Source organism: Cucurbita pepo, chromosome LG18 (genome assembly GCF_002806865.2).
Source record: "Cucurbita pepo subsp. pepo cultivar mu-cu-16 chromosome LG18, ASM280686v2, whole genome shotgun sequence".
NCBI lineage: Eukaryota > Viridiplantae > Streptophyta > Magnoliopsida > Cucurbitales > Cucurbitaceae > Cucurbita > Cucurbita pepo.
Window position 1 is genome coordinate 4,998,459 of NC_036655.1, and position 18,734 is coordinate 5,017,192.

Genomic DNA, 18,734 nt, shown 5'->3' on the forward strand with positions numbered 1-18,734 from the left:
GGGACGTGGTTAACTGATGATATGGCGAGATATGTATGCATCACTTTCAATGACTAATGTTTTTTTTTTTGTGACGTGGAATTTGTCATTCAATTAAATTTATAAATAAATAAAAATATTTTAAATATAGTTAATATATTATTCGGTCGAATATACGACATGGATTTATGAGAGTTTTTATTTTATGAATTTAATTATGATATTTGTTTGTTATTGGTAATGATCAAAGTAGGTAATTGAAAAATCAATATAAAATTAATTTCATAAAAGAAATTAATATATGTGCTAAAAGCCTGAATTAAATTATTTTAACGACGATTATTACACGTGAAATAAACGTCTCTTTATTATCTCTTCCTTAAATTACAATTATACCCCATATTATTATATTAATTTATATATATATATATATAAAATATTGAATGAATTATGACGATACTTTTTTAATTTATGGGGGCCCATAGAAATCCCCCAAACGGACTTAATAATATTTGAATCTAAAGCCCATTGGGCTTAGATCTTATGGCCCAAATGTGAATAAGACAAAATTCTATCCAAAGCGTGATATCAAACTCTTTACTTTCTACCCCTCTTCTATAAAAACCTTTTTTCTCAAACGGGGCCAGAGGTTTGAGCATACGCTGTTAGGCTGTAGGCGACATGATTTTGAGTTGGCTGACTCATTCAGTGCTGAGAGTGAGTGCCGCAAAATCGCTTGTAAAAGTCCCGAGAGAGTGCGATTGTGACACTTAAAGCTCGCGAAAACGACCAAATAGAAAGCAGAAAAGAAAAAAAAACATTATTGTCATAATACCACACGAATATAATCACAAGTTGACGTAAAAATACATTATTTTATTTAAAAAAAACATATAGTTAGATATCTCGTGTCGAGTAATTTTAGATATATTAATAATGTTATAAAAGTAATATTAACAAAAAGGCGACAATATGATCGTGTTTATCTAAAAATATGATTAATTATCGAGAGCGACCCGTCTTGCTTAAACAACTAATTAGTGTCTAATCGAACGTATTAAGTTTATTAGATAATTAAACGAGCATTTATGAAAAATGGAAGAAAAAAGTCAAGCATGTGGACCATAGTTTTATTGACCAATTAAAAACACTTTTCAAATTATGCAAACAAATAATAATTCTTAAAGGGATATTTAACTCCCAAATTTATTGTAATTATGAAAAATTAAATTTACGTGTTTTTTATGGATGGAGGAATACAACTTGCAAACGCTAAATATTCTTAATATTTTAAAAGGTAGGGTACGGTTAGATTGAGTCGTAACCTTATTTTCAAGTCGGTTGAGTTGATTCGACCAAACTGAATCGAAATCCAACCCAGATCGAAAAAAACCTAACCTAACCTAATATTTACAGTTTGGGTTGAGTAGTCGTGCTCGGTTAGGTTATCGAGCCATAGTAACACTCCTAGTCTCAATTATTTTTAGCTTATTTTCGAGGTTTGTGCTCGGTCATAAAAATAATTAAATAGAAAATTAAAAACACTAAGTTTAGTAGGACGACGTCGCATCAAATATTGATTTTCATGTGTATGAATGACTCACTAATGCTTTCCTTCTTATCCATTAATGTATTTCAATTATAAAGGAAAATAACCCGAAGTTTTGTTATCTGTTTTGAAAGCAACATGACACCACATCCAATCACACATTGACATCTGGCTCCACGTAGGCCCCCTTTTTTAATTCAATTTCCATGAAATATATATTGAAATATCCATTTTCATAATTTGCATGAAATTTCTCGTTATATAATTTAATTTTGAAAAAAATGTTAGAAATTTAAGATTAAATTGTTAAAAAAATTTAAAATGAAATGTTTAGCGCAAAATCATAGCATTATTACAATCACTTCTAAAACGTGCCATTTGCAAATCGGTAGTTGGAAAATTGCAGAGGAAGAAGCGTTTAGTGAAGAAGATAGTGAAAATGGCCCCACCCTTCTCTTTCTCATGCTTCAAATGCTTGAAATGGAGCTCTCTCTTGCAGCAGAGCTCCTCAATATTCCATTAAAATCCTTGCAGTTCCATTGCTCTCTCTGTTTTTCTCTGTTTTCTTCTTCAAAAGAAAGAATCAAAGAAGAAGAAACCGACCCCTTATCACAAATTGGTGTTGAGGAGTAGCAAAATGTTCAAAATGGCAAGGATTATGGTGCTGTTTTTGGGTTTGTTTTTGTGGGTTTGTTCATCTGGAATGGCTTCTGTGAGTTATGACCATAAAGCCATAATCATCGATGGCCGGAGGAGAATACTGATTTCTGGGTCTATTCATTATCCAAGAAGCACTCCTCAGGTTCGAATACGTTCAACGTGAATCATGGGGTTATTTCTATTTCCCTCTCTAATTATTTCCCCCCCTTTGCTGTGGTTTTAGATGTGGCCGGACCTTATACAGAAGGCCAAAGATGGAGGACTGGATGTTATTGATACATATGTGTTCTGGAATGGCCATGAACCTTCCCCTGGACAGGTAAATGGGGAAGAAATTTGTTTTTGCCATATGGGTTCTTCTGGGTTTGGATTATACTGATTCATTTGGTGTTTTGTTCTTCAAATTTTCAGTATTATTTTGAGGATAGATATGATTTGGTGAGATTTGTGAAGCTTGTTCAACAAGCTGGCTTATATGTTCATCTACGGATTGGTCCATATGTTTGTGCAGAATGGAATTTTGGGTAAAACGATTAAAATGGATATTTACTGGAATCTTGTTAATAATTTGTCTTCTTCATGTGGCTCTGTTCTGATTACTTTACTTTTGCTTCAATGATTCAGTGGATTTCCTGTTTGGTTAAAGTATGTTCCTGGGATTGCCTTTAGGACAGACAATGAACCCTTCAAGGTAGGAAAAGTTTCTGAAATCTCCATGGACGTTTCTCATCTCTGTGTTAAAACAAAGAAGTTTATGGGTTATTTACTGTTCTAAGTAATGGATTTGATTGTGTTTGATAAAGGCGGCTATGCAAAAGTTCACTGAGAAGATTGTCGGTGTGATGAAGGGGGAGAAGCTATACCAAAGCCAGGGAGGACCCATTATTCTGTCTCAGGTAACATCCAACAAACATATCATATGAGGCTTTTATTGGATTCAAAACTGGGTTTTCATGCTTTGGTGGTGCAGATTGAGAATGAATATGGACCAGTGGAGTGGGAAATAGGTGCCCCTGGTAAGTCTTACACCAAATGGGCAGCTCAAATGGCAGTAGGTCTTGACACTGGAGTGCCATGGGTGATGTGCAAGCAAGATGATGCCCCTGACCCTGTGGTAAGCTATTTTGATCTCTCTGTCACGGGTTTCTTTTACCTTCTTGGATGAGGTTGTTTGTACCACTTGTTAGAACTGTGGATAGAACTTTGTACTGGTCCCTCGTGAGTCCATTAGTTATACATTTATTGTAAGGTGTGAGCCTCTTTTATAGGTGGGGATTCCAACATTCAAAGGTTCTTGAGCTTCATTTTTCTTTAATACACTTGAAGCCATGCTTGCCTTCTTATATAAAACTCTTCTTTTGTGGCTTTTCTTAATCTGCCCGATGTTACTCAAGCCCACCACTAGTAGATATTGATCGACTTTCCCTCAAAGTTTTTTAAAACGTGTCTGCTAGGGAGAGGTTTCCACACCATTATAAAAATACTTTGTTCTCCTCTCCAAACGATGTGGGATCTCACAATTCACCCCCTTCGAGGTCCAGCATCTTCACTGGCACTCGTTCCCTTCTTCAATCGATGTGGGACCTCCAATCCACCTCCCTTCGAGATCCAATGTCCTTGTTGGCACACCACCTTATGTCCATCTCCCCTTCGGGGCTTAGCCTCTTTGTTGGCATATCACCCGGAACCTGGCTTTGATACCATTGGTAAGAACCCAAGCCCACTACTAGTAGATATTGTCCTCTTTGAGCTTTCCCTCAAGGTTTTTAAAACGCATCCGCTATGGAGAGATTTCCACACCCTTATAAAGAATGTTTTATTCTTCTCCCGAACGGATGTTGATCTCACACTTTCCTTCCATCTACTTGATTCTACTTCAGATTGACACTTGCAATGGGTTTTACTGTGAAAACTTCGAACCCAAGAAGGTTTATAAACCCAAAATGTGGACAGAAGCTTGGACTGGCTGGTAAGTATTCAGCCTGCATTCACCAAATTATGACTAAACATTTCTGAGTTTCAAAGGATTAGAATTGACATTCTCCCTGTTCTTGAAATATTCAAGGTTCACTGAGTTTGGTGGCCCAGTTCCTTATAGGCCAGTTGAAGACTTAGCCTATTCCGTTGCAAGATTCATACAGAATCGTGGTTCTTTCATCAATTATTATATGGTAATTACCAATCCAGAGTGTTTCATAATGGTTGGCTGATCATTGGAAATGATATCATATCCTTAACTCTTTCAATATCTTCTCTCATGTCAGTATCATGGAGGAACCAACTTTGGGCGAACTGCTGGTGGGCCTTTCATAGCTACTAGCTATGACTATGATGCTCCCATCGATGAGTATGGTAAGCTCGTGGCAGTAGTAGCTTCCAAGATCACATTCTCATAAAGAACTTTCATATATTTTCATCATTACTTTAATAACTTTTCTGGGATATGGTAGGCCTATTAAGGGAACCGAAATGGAGTCATCTAAGAGATCTGCACAAAGCCATCAAGCTGTGCGAACCCGCTTTAGTGTCGGTAGATCCTACCGTGTCATCGTTAGGAAGCAACCAAGAGGTAATATCATGATCTAGCTGATGAAAGATTATGTAACTATTGATGCATTGTTCTTTGCAATATGGTCTAATTTGATCTTTTTTATGATTGTTCAAGGCTCATGTCTTCAAGACAAGAACAGGGGCATGTGCTGCTTTTCTAGCAAACTATGATGCATCGTCGTCTGCAACAGTCGCCTTTGGAAATAATCAATATGACCTGCCACCTTGGTCCGTCAGCATCCTTCCTGACTGCAAATCTGCCATTTTCAACACTGCAATAGTAAGACGAGATTCAAATCACTTAGACCCTCTTGTGCTTATATGGCGTGTCTGCTAGGGAGAGGTTTCCACACCCTTATGAACAATGTTTCGTTATCCTCTCCAACCGACGTGGAATCTCATAATCCACTTCCCTTCGGGGCCCAGCGTTCTCGTTGGCACTCGTTCCCTTCTCCAATCGATGTGGGACCCCCCAATTCACCCCCTTCGTTGCCCAGCGTCCTTGTTGGCACACCGCCTCATGTCCACCCTCTCCACCTCCTCGCTGGTACATCGATCGGTGTCTGGCTCTAATACCATTTGTATCAGCCGAAGCTCACCACTAACAGATATTGTCCTCTTTTGTCTTTCCCTTTCAGGCTTCCCCTCAAGATTTTTAAAACGCTTTTGCTAGGGAGAGATTTTCACACCCTTATAAAGAATGATTTGTTCTCCTCTCAACCTAAGTGGGATCTCTCCAAAAGTTTAGATAAAGTATATGCTAATGGAACCCTTTAAAACTCTTCAAAACCTAAAGTTTCTTTGTTTGGATATCTTTGCAGGTTAAGGCACCAAGCTCACAGCCTAAAATGACACCAGTTAGTTCATTTTCATGGCTTTCATACAATGAAGAAACAGCCTCTGCGTATACTGATGATACAACCACCATGGCTGGGCTAGTGGAGCAAATAAGTGTCACCAGGGATGCAACAGACTATCTGTGGTACATGACAGAGTAAGAACTCCATCACTTATCATAGCTTTGCCCTCTGTCGAACATTTTATAGAAACATGTTGGAAAATAATCATTTTCTGTTCATCTTTCTCAGTATAATGATTGATCCGAACGAAGGCTTTCTAAAGAGCGGACAAGGGCCTCTTCTCACAATCTTTTCAGCTGGCCATGTTTTGCATGTGTTCATAAATGGCCAGCTATCTGGTACATGAAAATTAACACATTTTATTCTAAAATCTCTTCCAAACATCAACTAAATGATATGATATTATGAATGTAGGAACTGAATATGGGGGGTCGGAGAATTACAAATTAACGTTCAGTAAATACGTTACTCTAAGGGCAGGAATTAACAAGCTTTCTATTCTGAGTGTTGCTGTTGGTCTCCCGGTTAGTATCTTCCGCATTCAAAACATCTCGGTTGGAGAGGGGAACCAAACATTCTTTGTAAGAGTGTAGAAACCTCTCTCTAGCAAACGTGTTTTTAAGGGGAAACCCGAAAGGGAAAGCTCAAAAAGACAATATTTGCTAGCGGCGAGCTTGGACCATTACAAATGGTTTCAGAGTCGGACACCGAGCAATATGCAAGCAAGGACGCTGGGCCATTACTAAATTTGACTTGGGTTTTTTGTTTGTTGAATTTCAGAATGGTGGCCAACATTATGAGACATGGAACACTGGCATTCTAGGTCCTGTCACATTGAAGGGTCTAGACGAGGGAACAAAGGACATGTCTGGATATAAATGGTCGTACAAGGTACAACAGTACTAAATTTGTTAGAAACTGAGCTAGAGAATCTTAGTAACTCTGTTTCTGAATAGGTTGGCTTGAAAGGAGAAGCCTTGAATCTTCATACTGTTAGTGGAAGTAGCTCTGTTGAATGGGTGACAGGCTCATTGGTGTCTCAAAAACAGCCTCTCACATGGTACAAGGTGAGACAAGTTGAAACAAACATCCTTAAATTCCTACAGCTTCTCTGATCTAAACTTCTGTTGTGTATCGAATCTGCAGACGACTTTCGATGCCCCGGGAGGCGACGAACCATTAGCCTTAGATATGAGCAGCATGAGTAAAGGTCAGGTATGGATTAACGGTCAGAGCATCGGGCGCCATTGGCCTGCATATACCGCACGAGGTAGCTGTGGCAAATGCAGCTATGCAGGAACTTTTAATGAAAAGAAATGTCATTCTAGCTGTGGAGAGCCCTCACAAAAATGGTAAAATGAGTTTCCCCCATTTTAGTTACCATTCATGCACGTTCTTGAGAATAAAACTTTTGAAACTTCAGGTATCACGTTCCCCGTGCCTGGTTGGAACCGAGCGGGAACCTATTGGTGATTTTCGAAGAATTGGGTGGCAATCCCGAGTCGATCTCTTTGGTCAAGAGATCCACTTCCTAATAACACAACAAACTATCAATTGAGGCTGTCTTCAGGTAAGCTCAACCATGCCTCCTATTTCTCTACTCTTACTAAATGCACATAGATTTCTCAAATTATAGTTCATCCCGAATTGCATAAACCGATCGCCAAACTCGAGCTGGTTGGTTTACATCTCGAGACCGAACTTCCAATGCTCACATTCACAAGAGAATAAACAGAGAAGAATACCGAAACAAAACATCATTTTTATGCAAAATGTAGATAGGAAAGAAGTTTGGTATGTAATATAGAAAAGAAAATGTATCCCTTGGAGTTCAAAACTTCGATTCCCATATTTATATTTATTTATACGATAATATTTGAATATATATCATTCGTTTGAATCTCTGACTGGTTATGTTATTTTTACAAAAAGAAAAATAATAATTTCTTCGGTCGTAAATTATAATTTTTAAGAAAGGATCGGTCAATTTAAGGTGATTAAGCACGAGAGCGAGAGAGCAGAAATGTAGGGCAAATACCCTCCAACCATACAATATTACACCCTATGCGAGTGATTAACAAACCCCTAACGTAGCACTATTCTTTATCATTAATATTCTCTTTTATTTTATTTTATTTTATTTTTTATTTTTTAAATCTTTTTTTAATTTTTATTTTATTTTTATCATTAATATATATATATATTAATTTTTAAATCTTATTTTTTTTTATTTTTTTATCATTAATATCCGTAGGACTTCCCATGTTCCATACTCTTCCCTCTGTCTCACGTTTCAAGACAAAACGCGGCCTCACGCTCTCTATTTTTTTTTCTTTCGCTTGTCCTTTTAAATCAATTTTTATTTTTAAATCTTATTTATTTATTTATTTAAACATTATTCCATTGTTTTTTTAAATGTTTTATTTCATGAACTTATTAAAAAAACTATATTATATTATATTATATTACAAATTTAGTATTGAATAATAATTTAAAAATGATGAACTCTACCACCCAACTACCGAACAGAAGGTTGAGTTGTGTTGGGGTGTGAACTAGTCATTTGAGACACCCAACCTAATCAATCTGAAAGTTTGGATAGATTCAAGAAACTTCAATCCGCCTTGTGTAAACCTTCAGTATATACTCTCGACCAAAAGGCTCAAGATTCGAATCTCCAACGCTCATATTGAATTCACGAAAAGGAAATTGTTAAGGTTTACCACAATATGCACAACAATTTACCCTTCGATGCATAAAGGACATCTAACTATTAGTATGACACTACCATTGAAATATTATGACAGTTCAAACCCACCATTAACAAATATTGTCCGTTTTGGCCTATTACGTATCCTGACAGTTCAAACCCACCATTAACAAATATAACAAATATTGTCCGTTTTGGCCTATTACGTATCCTGACAGTTCAAACCCACCATTAACAAATATAACAAATATTGTCCGTTTTGGCCTATTACGTATCCTGACAGTTCAAACCCACCATTAACAAATATAACAAATATTGTCCGTTTTGGCCTATTACGTATCCTGACAGTTCAAACCCACCATTAACAAATATAACAAATATTGTCCGTTTTGGCCTATTACGTATCGTGGCAGTTCAAACCCACCATTAACAAATATAACAAATATTGTCCGTTTTGGCCTATTACGTATTGTGGTCAACCTCATAGTTTTTAAAACGCATTGGCTAGGAAGAGGTTCTCACACCATTCCCTCTCTAACCGAGGTGGGGTCTCACAATCCACCCTCTGGTGTTTGGCTTTGATACTATTCGCTTTGGGCTGATAAATATTGCCATGTAACGACCCAGATCCACCGCCAGCAGATATTGTCCTCTTTGGGCTTTCCTTTTCGAGCTTCCCCTCGAGGCTTTAAAACGCGTATGCTAGGGCAAGGGTTCCACACCCTTATAAATGGTGATTTGTTATCTGCCCCAACGAATGTGGGACATCACATGTCATCAACCTCACAGTTTTAAAACGCATATGCTAGGGAGAGGTGGAATGTTTCGTTCCCCTCTCCAATGTACGTGAGATCTCACAAGTACTTTTTCTGGTAATTTGGAAAGTAGGGTTTGGGGTTTGGGGTTTGGGGTTTAGTTGAATATTAGATTATGAAAAGAGATAGGGTTTTATGGTGAAAATAACAACAGTTTGTGATGGGATNGGGGTCTGTGTAGCAGAATTCCACTCATTCAAATTTCTGGTGAGATTGTCTTTCTTAAAGTTTTTGTTTCTTTCTTTGTCCTGAAAGGCACGTGAATGTCTCATTTATTAACCCCTAGGCCCAGCTCCCCCTCTCCCCTCCGCCCTATCCTTCCGCCCTCTCTCCCTTCCGCCCTCTCCTCCGCCATGGCTCCGCCTTATCACGACGACCTTCTCCGCCGTTCCTCCTCCCACCACCTCTCCTCCTCCTCCTCCTCCCTCTCTTTCCCTGCCCCCGATCACTCCAACTCCGACGACCCTCGCCGGCTGCAGCTCAAACACGAGGTATATTTTCAATTCCGACCACCCTTTAATTTCTTTTTCAAAAATTTCTGATTTTTTTTTTTTTTTTTTTTTTTTTTTTTTTTTTTTTTTTTTTTTTTTTTTTTTTTTTTTTTTTTTTTTTTTTTTNAGTGAAAGCTCAAGCTGCTGTGAGAATCATAATACTCATAACGATTTGGTCAACTGGTCTTCTTGTTCTTCTTCTTCTAAGATTAGATTGCTGATAAATTCTAACCAAATCAACACCGCCACCCAGATGATCCACGGCGCTCGGAATTCCCATGATCTTAACCGGACAACCATGCTAAACGACGGCGCCGCCATAATCAGAACTTGTTCCGACTGTAACACCACAAAAACCCCCCTTTGGAGGAGCGGCCCAAGAGGCCCTAAGGTAATTTCATTCCATTTAAAACACCATTCTTTTTTACTTTTTAAAATTTTTAAAAAATAATTATAAATTTTAATTTAAGATATAATTTTAATAATTAATTATGAAATATATTTTAGATATCAGTAATCATTTTTTTCGAGAATATATTTTAATAATCAGTTAATATCTTCCCTACCATCTCTCCCACCTAGAATGAAATTACATCTTCTTGAGAATTCTCCAAACTCTCCCTCCAATCTCTTTGAGATTTTCTTTCGAGAGGCTCCCACAAACCTTGACTCTCGAAACTCTCTTCTCCAATTGGGATTTTGTTTTAAGAGGCTCCCACAAACCTTGACTTGTGTTCGAGTCATAGTAAAGAAGATCTTGGGGAATGTTGGAGAACTTTTGCATGCTTAGAATATTTCGAGGAATCTTGCAAAGCTAGGGTTTCTACCAATAGCATCATTCTTAACATTAGATATATAAACGGTAATTAGTTGTGAAATATATTTTACACCAGTATAATTAATCAATTAATTTTTTTTCTTTTATCTTTTTTCTTTCTAGAAACAAGTTAATTAATAGTATATATTTTATTTTTCGGGTATATTTTTTTTATTAATTGTGGAATATATTTTATTTTCAAGAGTCCCATTAAGAGCATATTCCGTTAGTTGTGAAATATTAATTAAACTTTTTTTAAAATTATTGACTGTATATCTAATTAATTAATTTTTTTTTTAGAAATTAAATTAATTATTAATATATTAGTTATATATATTTATTTATTTTATTTTATTTTATTTTATTTTATTTTATTTTATTTTATTGTGATTATAAGGGCTTGGGAATTAAACAATTCTAGGGTTCGTAAATTTGGGGTTATAATTTCAATTATTATGCAGTCTCTTTGCAACGCCTGTGGAATCCGGCAGAGAAAAGCAAGACGAGCGATGGCGGAAGCGGCGGCAGTGAACGGCGGTATTCCATGCGGCGGAAAATCGGCGGCCATAATTCTGAAGACGAACAAGACGGTGCAACACAAGATAATGACAAAGCCGGCAGCGAAGAAATTGAAAAGGAAGCGGAAAGATGACGTCGTGGTAGCCGGCGGCGGAAAGAAGGGTTGTTTTGAAGATATAAAAATCGGGCGGCGATTGAGCGAGATTTCTTCCTCTTACCGGCGAGTTTTCCCACAGGATGAAACAGACGCTGCAATTTTGCTCATGACCCTATCTTATGGCCTTCTTCTTGGTTGAATTTTTATAATTAATTATATATATATATATATTTAAAATTTATAGTTTTTTTTTTAATTTAATTTTCTACTAAATATTAATGCATTTTAAAGATAAATTTTTTTCAAATAATTATATATATATATTATTGTATTTGTGTGTGTATATACGTATGTATCTGTTCGTATATTTTTTAAACATAATTTAATTAAATAATATAATATACAATTCTAAAATTTTATATCATTTTTGCAAAATATTGTGACGAATATGCTATTATTTTATGTGGTTAACAAATACTTACTTGTTTGACATTAACCAAACATTATCGGATTCAATATAATTAATATATATATTTTTTTAAAGATAAAAATTAAAATTATTAGACATGGAAAAAGACCGACAAAATCTTAGCCCACAAAAAATTACACATACAATCCATGCACCTTAACGAGTCCTTATAGTACAGAGTTCATATAACACTCCATGTTCATAATTTAGATCAGGATTCAGAATCTAAATTCGCATATGATGGTCACATTACATACTTTTTACTTCTTATGAGTAAAGACTATTTCCACAGACCAACGCGAGTCTTTCGCGTATGCTTTATCCACTTGCATACATTCGAGAAAATTTTTGAAGAGGTCATCTGTAAAGTACTTTCAACTATGGAATTTATGATTGAGCTACCCAAAAAAAAAAATACACCTTATTGGAATAGATAGTAACTTTCATTTTATTCGAACATTTCTTAATTATCATATTTTCAAAATCACTCTCATTGAAGTTTGGTACACGTTAAACAATTATCATTTAAATGTATTTAAAAAAAAAAGATAATCATTTAAATATTTAAAATGGGACAATTATTGAAGAAAGGATTGGTACTTAAAAAGTGAATAGACGATGGTGATTGGTGGATGACACAGAACTGGAAAATCAGCTTTAAGAAAAAAAAAAAAAAAAAAAAAAAAAAANTTCTTACCGTTTTAACCGTCTTCTTATTTTTTTACCGTTGACTTTTTCTTTTTTAAATTCACTCATTATTTAAAAAAAAAAAAATAATAATTAAAATATCCGTAAAAGATTCAATAATGGACGAAGAGAAGAGAAGCCCAAGCTTGAAGATGAAGCTGACCCAATTCTCATCCTTATTGGGCTTCTCTATTTTCCTCCCCTCTACAAAGCTCTACATTGCACCGCCACTCACTAACCGCCGATTCTGGAACTGTTTTCGTTTCCAATCTTGATTCGTCTCTTTCCAGTAGCCTTGTATTTGACGAATCAATCGCCGGTTGTGCTCGAAATGGCGAGCTATCTATGGAGGAAGTATGCCGATTATCTCTACACTAAGTGGGAAAGAACGATTCTATGGGACATGGTTGATCCGTATAGGCGACCTAAATCGTTTACGCCTTTGGTTACTATCTATATTGCTGCCTTTTACACTGGAGTCGTCGGCGCTGCCATTACCGAGCAACTCTACAAGGTAATTTTGCCATTGTTGCTTCGATTGTTTTTCCCCAATTTATCGTTTAGCTTGAGCGTGTTTATCCAATGCTTTTGATTCTGTTCAATTGAGGGTGGTGATTAGGGTTTAATAATGCCTTGGCATGGGTTAAGTGGCTAAGGATTTTTGTAGTTATCATCTAGGTTTAATTCTTCTAAATTGGAGTTCTTCCTGGTAGTTCTTTGGATTTTTTTTTTGTATGTTCTTGTACATTCTTTTCATATATCTGAAATATTGGTTTCTGATCGTAAGAAGAAAGTGAAATTCTGTTTAAACCATAGTTTGAGATCCCACTCGATTGGAGAGGAGAATGAAACATTCTTGTAAGGATGTAGAAACTTCTCCCTAATAGACGCGTTGTAAAATCGTGTGACTCACGGTAATGCGTAATGGGCCAAAGTGGATAATATCTGCTAGTGGTAGGCTGGGGTTGTTACAAATGGTATTAGAGCTAGACACCGGGTGGTGTGGTAGCGAGGACGTTGGCCCCTAAGGGAGGTGGATTGTGAGATCCCACCTCGGTTGGGGAGGGGAACAAAACATTCGTTACAAGAGTATGGAAACCTCTCCCTAGTAGACGTGTTTTAAAACCGTGAGGTTGATGGTGATATGTGACGGGCCAAAGCAGACAATATCTGCTAGCGGTGGGTTGGACGGTTACAAATGGTATCAGAGCTGGACGTCGGGTGGTGTGGTAACGAGGACGTTGGCCCACAAAGGGGGTGGATTGTAAGATTCCACCTCGGTTGGAGAGGGGAACAAAACATTTGTTACAAGAGTATGGAAACCTCTCCTTCCCAGTAGACCCAGTAGACGTGTTTTAAAACCGTGAGGCTAACGGTGATACATAACAAGTCAAAGCGGACAATATCTGCTAGCGGTTGGCTTGAGCTGTTACAAATGGTATTAGAGCCAGACACTGAGCGAGGTGTCGGTGAGGGCACTAGGCCCTCAAGGGAGGGGGTGGATTTTGAGATCTCACCTCGGTTGGAGAGGGGAACGAAACATTCCTTGTAAGGGTGTGGAAACCTCTCCCTAGTAGACGCGTTTTAAAGCTGTGAAGCTGACGGCGATAGAGCGTGGTGTAGGATCTAAGATGCTAAAAGCATAATTTGTGGTAGCTATATCAACCTCCTTGTGAAAATGTGCAGGAGAAGTATTGGGAAGATCACCCTGGGGAAGATGTACCTCTAATGAAACCAAAGTTTTATTATGGACCCTGGAGAGTAATGAGGGGTGAAGTCCCTGCACACACCAAGTGAAAGCTCTAGCAAGTTAATGGCTCGAGTATTTGCTGTTTGCTCAAGAAACTGGTACGCTCATCAATAATCATTCATCTTTGTGGCTTTCCTGGTTGAATCTTATCATCTACTTCGTCGTCGTCGTCGTATCTCAACGAGACGTTTAAAGCATGAGGGCTATGTTTAAGTGATTGTTAGGCTTGTTTAAAGATATAGGTCATAGCTACTCTGTAGTGTAGCAGCTGCCTTATAGGAGACTAAATACTGGCTAGACAAGCCTTCCATATATGTTTTGGCTGATGATTTTTACAGCTCAAACACTATTGACATGTTTTTAGGCTCTACCAAAATGGCTTCAACCTCCTTCTTCCTTACATGGCACCCTCCACTTTCACTCCCCCTGCCCTCCTCTCAATGTCTTCCCCGTCCCCTTCCCCCGACCCCATCTCTGTAACAGGCAAAGGAGGAGGGATATGGGGACGTATGGAACAATTCCAACAGAGCCAGTCCCTTTATCAAACCTGCATTACACTTCTTAGGCAAGCGCATGCATCGCATTAGGCCTCAGCTCACGAAGGCCATGGAAGGCCATTTCTGAGCTTTTGTGATGTCCCACGTTGGTTGGGGAAGAGAACAAACCACCATTTACAAGGGTGTGGAAACCTTCCTCTAGCAAACGTTTTAAAGCCGTTTTAAAGCCTTGAGGGAAAGCCCGAAAGGAAAAGCCTAAAGAAGACAATATTTGCTAGAGGCTTATAGAGAGGTATTACGGAATTGCAAAGGGTCGGGGCTTGTTGCCATCTCGACCAAAAATCTCGCGAGGATTTTGTTTCGATTAGAAGATGAGGGGAAGGGCTTTGTACAAAATAATCTCTAGGACTCAGTTTTGACTATGGCGGACCCATGTGATGGCTCAACCTCTTGGAGCCTTGCTAACTCATGTGGTTTGGTCACAACTTCACATTAGAGGTAGTGACTCGTTGGAGTTGGGTCATTATTTATCCCTTATACATGCTACATCTTTTATGTTTATGTCTTGGACCACATGTGGAGCTTGAATATGAACAGCCTTTGAGATGAGCCCAATGAACTTCTCGAGCTACTTTTAAGCCTCACCATCGATGGACTCCCGATCAGAACCTAAGCTTATGGTTAAATGAGAAATATGTCAATAGATCCGGAGCAATTGTTAGAAATGAGATTATTGACTACAAACCTGACTCTAAAGTGAAGGCTACGTAAAATATCATACTATGTATGGGTCAACCTCTAACAGGTCGATGGTCGAGCCACCTAGGCCCCTTAGGCTCAAACCCGTTCAATGATTTAATCTTTCAAAACCTATTATTATTTGTTTATAATAAGTCTTTATACAATATTCTTTTTATTATCATCAATTATTGTCTCCGTCCCTCTAAATTCATTTATTTTTATTCCTTATTTTTAAATTATTTATTTTAATCATTAATTTTTTTAAATAACTTATTTTTTATTTTTTTGAAAAAACAAATTGATAATATGGTTTTGAGTAATTATTACATCAGATTTCATTAAAAAATATACGTCAACATAATAATAAAAAAAAAAATCATAATTAAATAACTAAGAATGATTACTTAAAAATAAAAATAANTAGAATTTATTTATTTAAAAATTATTTGTGAACGAAATCATTTTTAATATAATGCAGTAAACATTTCAATTCCTTCTCCAATAATTTATTTCGTCCGCCCAATCACACGGCGGCGACACAGTGAACCACTCTAAATTCACATTCCGGCGAGATCGTCTGCAGTAACAGCCTCGCCGTCTGTTCTTGCTTCACATCCACGCCGTCCTTCTCCACCAACACGGCCGCGACGATTCTTTCATACCCGCCGCCGCCCCCGGCGACGTACGACACTATTGCTGTCTGCACTGGCCCCATACTTGGATTGTATGCTGCCGATTCCATATATGATCCTTTGTAGATTTGTCCATCGGTGTCTATTAACGCAACTCCCGACGGACATCTACTGTACGGCGCGTGGGACATATTCGCGGCGTCTAAGGCGGCGCGTTTGAGTTTCTCCCAATCGCTGCCGTGAGCACCATTACAGAGCGTGTGATTTTCGGCGGATTCGTCCGACAGAGACAGGCCGTTAAATCGGGGCTCGAGAATTAATGGAACGTCCTTATTGAGAAGATCGTAAGGGCCGAATCGGTGGGGGAGAAATTGGGGGAGAGGAACGTAATCGTTGGATTTGGAATCGGATTCCTCGATTGAGGAAACGAGGATTTTGATCTCGGCGGCGGAGCTAACTTCTTGGAGGAATTGGCGGCAATGGCCGCAAGGTGCGGCAGACACGGCAAGGAAATTAAGATGAGATTCAGCGTTTAGGGCGAAATTTGTGACGAGGAATTGTTCGGCGTGAACAGAGTGATGAAGAGGAAGGCCAGGGAATTCGAGATTGACGCCGAAGAAAACTCTGCCAGAGGATCCGAGACCGACGGCGCCGACATGGTATTTGGAGATCGGCGGGCGTGCTAGGCTCTGCGCCGATTTGACGAGCGATGGAAGGAGCAGAGGGATTGTGAGGCCCGATTGTTTGGCCATGGATTCGGCTTCTGATGCTTCGATTACGAATCTAGGTCCGTCCATACCGGCGGGGGGGGGAGGGAATTGGCGTGATATTCCAGTAAAAATGGCGGTGGAGGAGAGAGGAGGAAGAAGAGTTCTGGCGGAGGAAAGTAGAGGAAGGGAATGAGAGCGAAAACCAGAGGGAATATAAATAGAGACGGCTGAGGATGAAGAAATTAATTAATTGATTAATTATTATTAGAAATATTAGCGATTTTTTTTTTTTAATAAATAGTTTGGTCCACTTACGCAAAAAAAAAAAAAAAAAAAAAAAAAAAAAAAAAAAAAAAAAAAAAAAAAAANTTTAATATTTTTTTGTCGGTTTAAAATAATTGCGAAATTAAATAAAAATAAAATAAATATACGTGTATATATAAGTGTTAGTTATAGATGTTGGGTATTTTTCTTTATTTTTTATTAAATTAAATAACAATAGCACATGTATTAAGACATTTTGATGGAATTTTGTACAACTCATTTGTTTGATGTTAAATTTGGATTATTTAAATAAATATTCAAATCACTGATTTTTTTTTTTTTTTAAGTATAAAACCTACCACGTTGGTAATTATATTATATAGGTCCAATTCGTTGATTTTCTATTTTATTTGGTCAATTTAATTAAAAAAAAAATCATAATTTAGATATTAAAGAAAGACCAGCTTCAATTTATTATTATTATTATTAAATTATTATTGGGTCAATTTAATAGGAAAAATAAAACTTATGAATTGGAAGATCAACTGCAATTTCCTGAATTTTATGCCATCGTCATCTCTTCAAATTACTGGTCAGTCTAAATTTAAATTTAATTTAATTTCAAAATTATTATTATTTTAATTTTTTAGCCTCCAATTTTGATTATTGGGACAGATATGTTTTTTTAAACTGATTTTGAATTTTGATGTATTAATATGATTTCCCGTGATCTTCGCCTTTGGTTGGGGAGGAGAACAAAACACCATTTACAACCCTTTTAAAAGCATAAAAGGGAAAGCCCAAAAAGGACAATATTTGTTAGCAGTAGACCTGGGACGTTACAAATGGTACCAGAGCCAAACACCAGACGATGTGCCAGCTTTTTCGCTGTTCCTTGAAGGGGGTAGACATGATGCGGTGTGCTAGTAAGGACGCTGGGCCCCAAAGGGGTGGATTTGGAGGCGGTTACAATTACACACTCTATTTAACCTCGCCTTCTAGTTGTCTCTGCACCCTTAACTCCCATCGTCTCACTAGTTGGCCTTGACTCTTGTTACTTTAAGATCATATATAGTATTCACAGTTTGCCTCGATTTGGTACCGCTCACACGACCTCTACGGAAACAGTGTTTTACCCTCCCCCAGATGTCCAGTCAACTACTGTACCTCAACACATTTCGAGAAGAACTAACTAACTCTAGAGTTGAGTGACATTTCACACTTAACCATGACTCGGTGAAGATCAACCGTCCATTAAAATTAAGAATTGAATATATATGATTTTTATTTTCATAAAAAAAAATGGGGCATAAATAAATTGGTGGGTGGTCCTAAATCCTAAGATGATGCTGAAACAGTCCTTTTCCTTAGCTAAGCATTTGCCTCATATGTGACCTCTCACTTTAATAAAGCATTTTTCATTTTTTGGTTCGGGTCCTTTTCTTCTCCAACTTACTTAAATTAGTCTTGGGAACGACGTAGTGTTATACTGATTCCATTTCGTTCCAGATCACTACTAGATTGTTTTAGATCCCAAGATTCGTTCACGACCGAAATCTTGTTCTAAATGTTATTTTGAAATATTTATAAAACGTCGAAAATAATGTTACGAATATAAAAGAATATGAAAATTTTGTAAATAATCAACCAACTTTAGAGATATTTTTTCATAATTCAGTCTAAAATTAAAAGATTTTAATTTTAATGTCATGAATCTACATAGATCTCTGTCGGTTGTTAGATGGGTCTTTGTTGTAATAAATTTCTTAAATTTAAATAAATAAACGAAAAAAATTAAAAAATTATAATAGATAATAAATTATTAAAATACTAAATCTCGAGATTGCTTACCAATATATATGGATCAATCTTGATCTAAAATACTTATTTTTAAATGAAATAGTTAATAGCACAATATTAAATTAACACGTTGGTAA

General features: G+C 37.2%; 4 protein-coding genes across 8 annotated transcripts; 3 read left to right on the plus strand and 1 right to left on the minus strand.

The window, feature by feature from the left end:
* Positions 1 to 1,884: 1,884 nt before the first annotated feature.
* On the plus strand, positions 1,885 to 7,483 carry LOC111780182 (beta-galactosidase-like). Its single transcript, XM_023660510.1, has 18 exons — positions 1,885 to 2,330; positions 2,412 to 2,507; positions 2,600 to 2,712; positions 2,813 to 2,879; positions 2,992 to 3,084; positions 3,159 to 3,302; positions 4,069 to 4,157; positions 4,254 to 4,359; positions 4,453 to 4,540; positions 4,639 to 4,757; positions 4,854 to 5,018; positions 5,560 to 5,732; positions 5,827 to 5,936; positions 6,013 to 6,122; positions 6,379 to 6,489; positions 6,555 to 6,665; positions 6,745 to 6,950; positions 7,022 to 7,483. The coding sequence occupies exons 1-18, from the start codon at positions 2,166 to 2,168 to the stop codon at positions 7,131 to 7,133; spliced, it is 2,178 nt and encodes a 725-aa protein (XP_023516278.1). The 5' UTR covers positions 1,885 to 2,165; the 3' UTR covers positions 7,134 to 7,483.
* A 1,814-nt stretch (positions 7,484 to 9,297) lies between these two features.
* LOC111780464 (GATA transcription factor 21-like) lies at positions 9,298 to 11,286 on the plus strand. Of its 3 annotated transcripts, XM_023660884.1 has the most exons (4): positions 9,298 to 9,614; positions 9,742 to 9,789; positions 9,868 to 10,005; positions 10,893 to 11,286. In XM_023660884.1, exons 1-4 carry the CDS (start codon positions 9,387 to 9,389, stop codon positions 11,244 to 11,246), a joined length of 768 nt encoding a protein of 255 aa, XP_023516652.1. In that variant the 5' UTR covers positions 9,298 to 9,386; the 3' UTR covers positions 11,247 to 11,286. The 3 variants fall into 3 exon arrangements, with proteins under 3 accessions (XP_023516652.1, XP_023516653.1, XP_023516654.1); XM_023660885.1 differs by lacking the exon at positions 9,742 to 9,789 and having other exon boundaries at positions 9,823 to 10,005; XM_023660886.1 differs by lacking the exon at positions 9,742 to 9,789.
* Positions 11,287 to 12,405: 1,119 nt separating this feature from the next.
* Positions 12,406 to 15,757, plus strand: LOC111780347 (uncharacterized protein At4g29660). 3 transcript variants are annotated; one of them, XR_002812835.1, is made up of 3 exons: positions 12,406 to 12,717; positions 13,890 to 14,051; positions 15,670 to 15,757. XR_002812835.1 is itself a non-coding variant. In XM_023660718.1 (2 exons), the coding sequence occupies exons 1-2, from the start codon at positions 12,535 to 12,537 to the stop codon at positions 13,998 to 14,000; spliced, it is 294 nt and encodes a 97-aa protein (XP_023516486.1). In that variant the 5' UTR covers positions 12,406 to 12,534; the 3' UTR covers positions 14,001 to 14,308. The 3 variants fall into 3 exon arrangements, 1 of the variants encoding a protein (XP_023516486.1); XR_002812836.1 differs by lacking the exon at positions 15,670 to 15,757 and adding an exon at positions 14,318 to 14,641; XM_023660718.1 differs by lacking the exon at positions 15,670 to 15,757 and having other exon boundaries at positions 13,890 to 14,308.
* On the minus strand, positions 15,629 to 16,807 carry LOC111780346 (cytidine deaminase 1-like). The gene has a single exon (XM_023660717.1). The coding sequence runs from the start codon at positions 16,618 to 16,620 to the stop codon at positions 15,715 to 15,717; it is 906 nt and encodes a 301-aa protein (XP_023516485.1). The 5' UTR covers positions 16,621 to 16,807; the 3' UTR covers positions 15,629 to 15,714.
* Positions 16,808 to 18,734: the final 1,927 nt, after the last annotated feature.

What these genes read in the sequence shown, in the direction of transcription:
- LOC111780182 (XM_023660510.1), top strand. Translation starts at nt 2,166, where the DNA reads ATGTTCAAAATGGCAAGGATTATGGTGCTGTTTTTGGGTTTGTTTTTG. An exon ending in GACCCATTATTCTGTCTCAG is followed by an intron (nt 3,085 to 3,158) that starts GTAACATCCAAC and finishes TTGGTGGTGCAG; the next exon opens with ATTGAGAATGAATATGGACC. An exon ending in AGCCTCTCACATGGTACAAG is followed by an intron (nt 6,666 to 6,744) that starts GTGAGACAAGTT and finishes TCGAATCTGCAG; the next exon opens with ACGACTTTCGATGCCCCGGG.
- LOC111780464 (XM_023660884.1), top strand. Translation starts at nt 9,387, where the DNA reads ATGTCTCATTTATTAACCCCTAGGCCCAGCTCCCCCTCTCCCCTCCGC. An exon ending in ATAATACTCATAACGATTTG is followed by an intron (nt 9,790 to 9,867) that starts GTCAACTGGTCT and finishes ACCGCCACCCAG; the next exon opens with ATGATCCACGGCGCTCGGAA. An exon ending in GCGGCCCAAGAGGCCCTAAG is followed by an intron (nt 10,006 to 10,892) that starts GTAATTTCATTC and finishes ATTATTATGCAG; the next exon opens with TCTCTTTGCAACGCCTGTGG.
- LOC111780347 (XM_023660718.1), top strand. Translation starts at nt 12,535, where the DNA reads ATGGCGAGCTATCTATGGAGGAAGTATGCCGATTATCTCTACACTAAG. An exon ending in TTACCGAGCAACTCTACAAG is followed by an intron (nt 12,718 to 13,889) that starts GTAATTTTGCCA and finishes GAAAATGTGCAG; the next exon opens with GAGAAGTATTGGGAAGATCA.
- LOC111780346 (XM_023660717.1), bottom strand. Translation starts at nt 16,620, where the DNA reads ATGGACGGACCTAGATTCGTAATCGAAGCATCAGAAGCCGAATCCATG.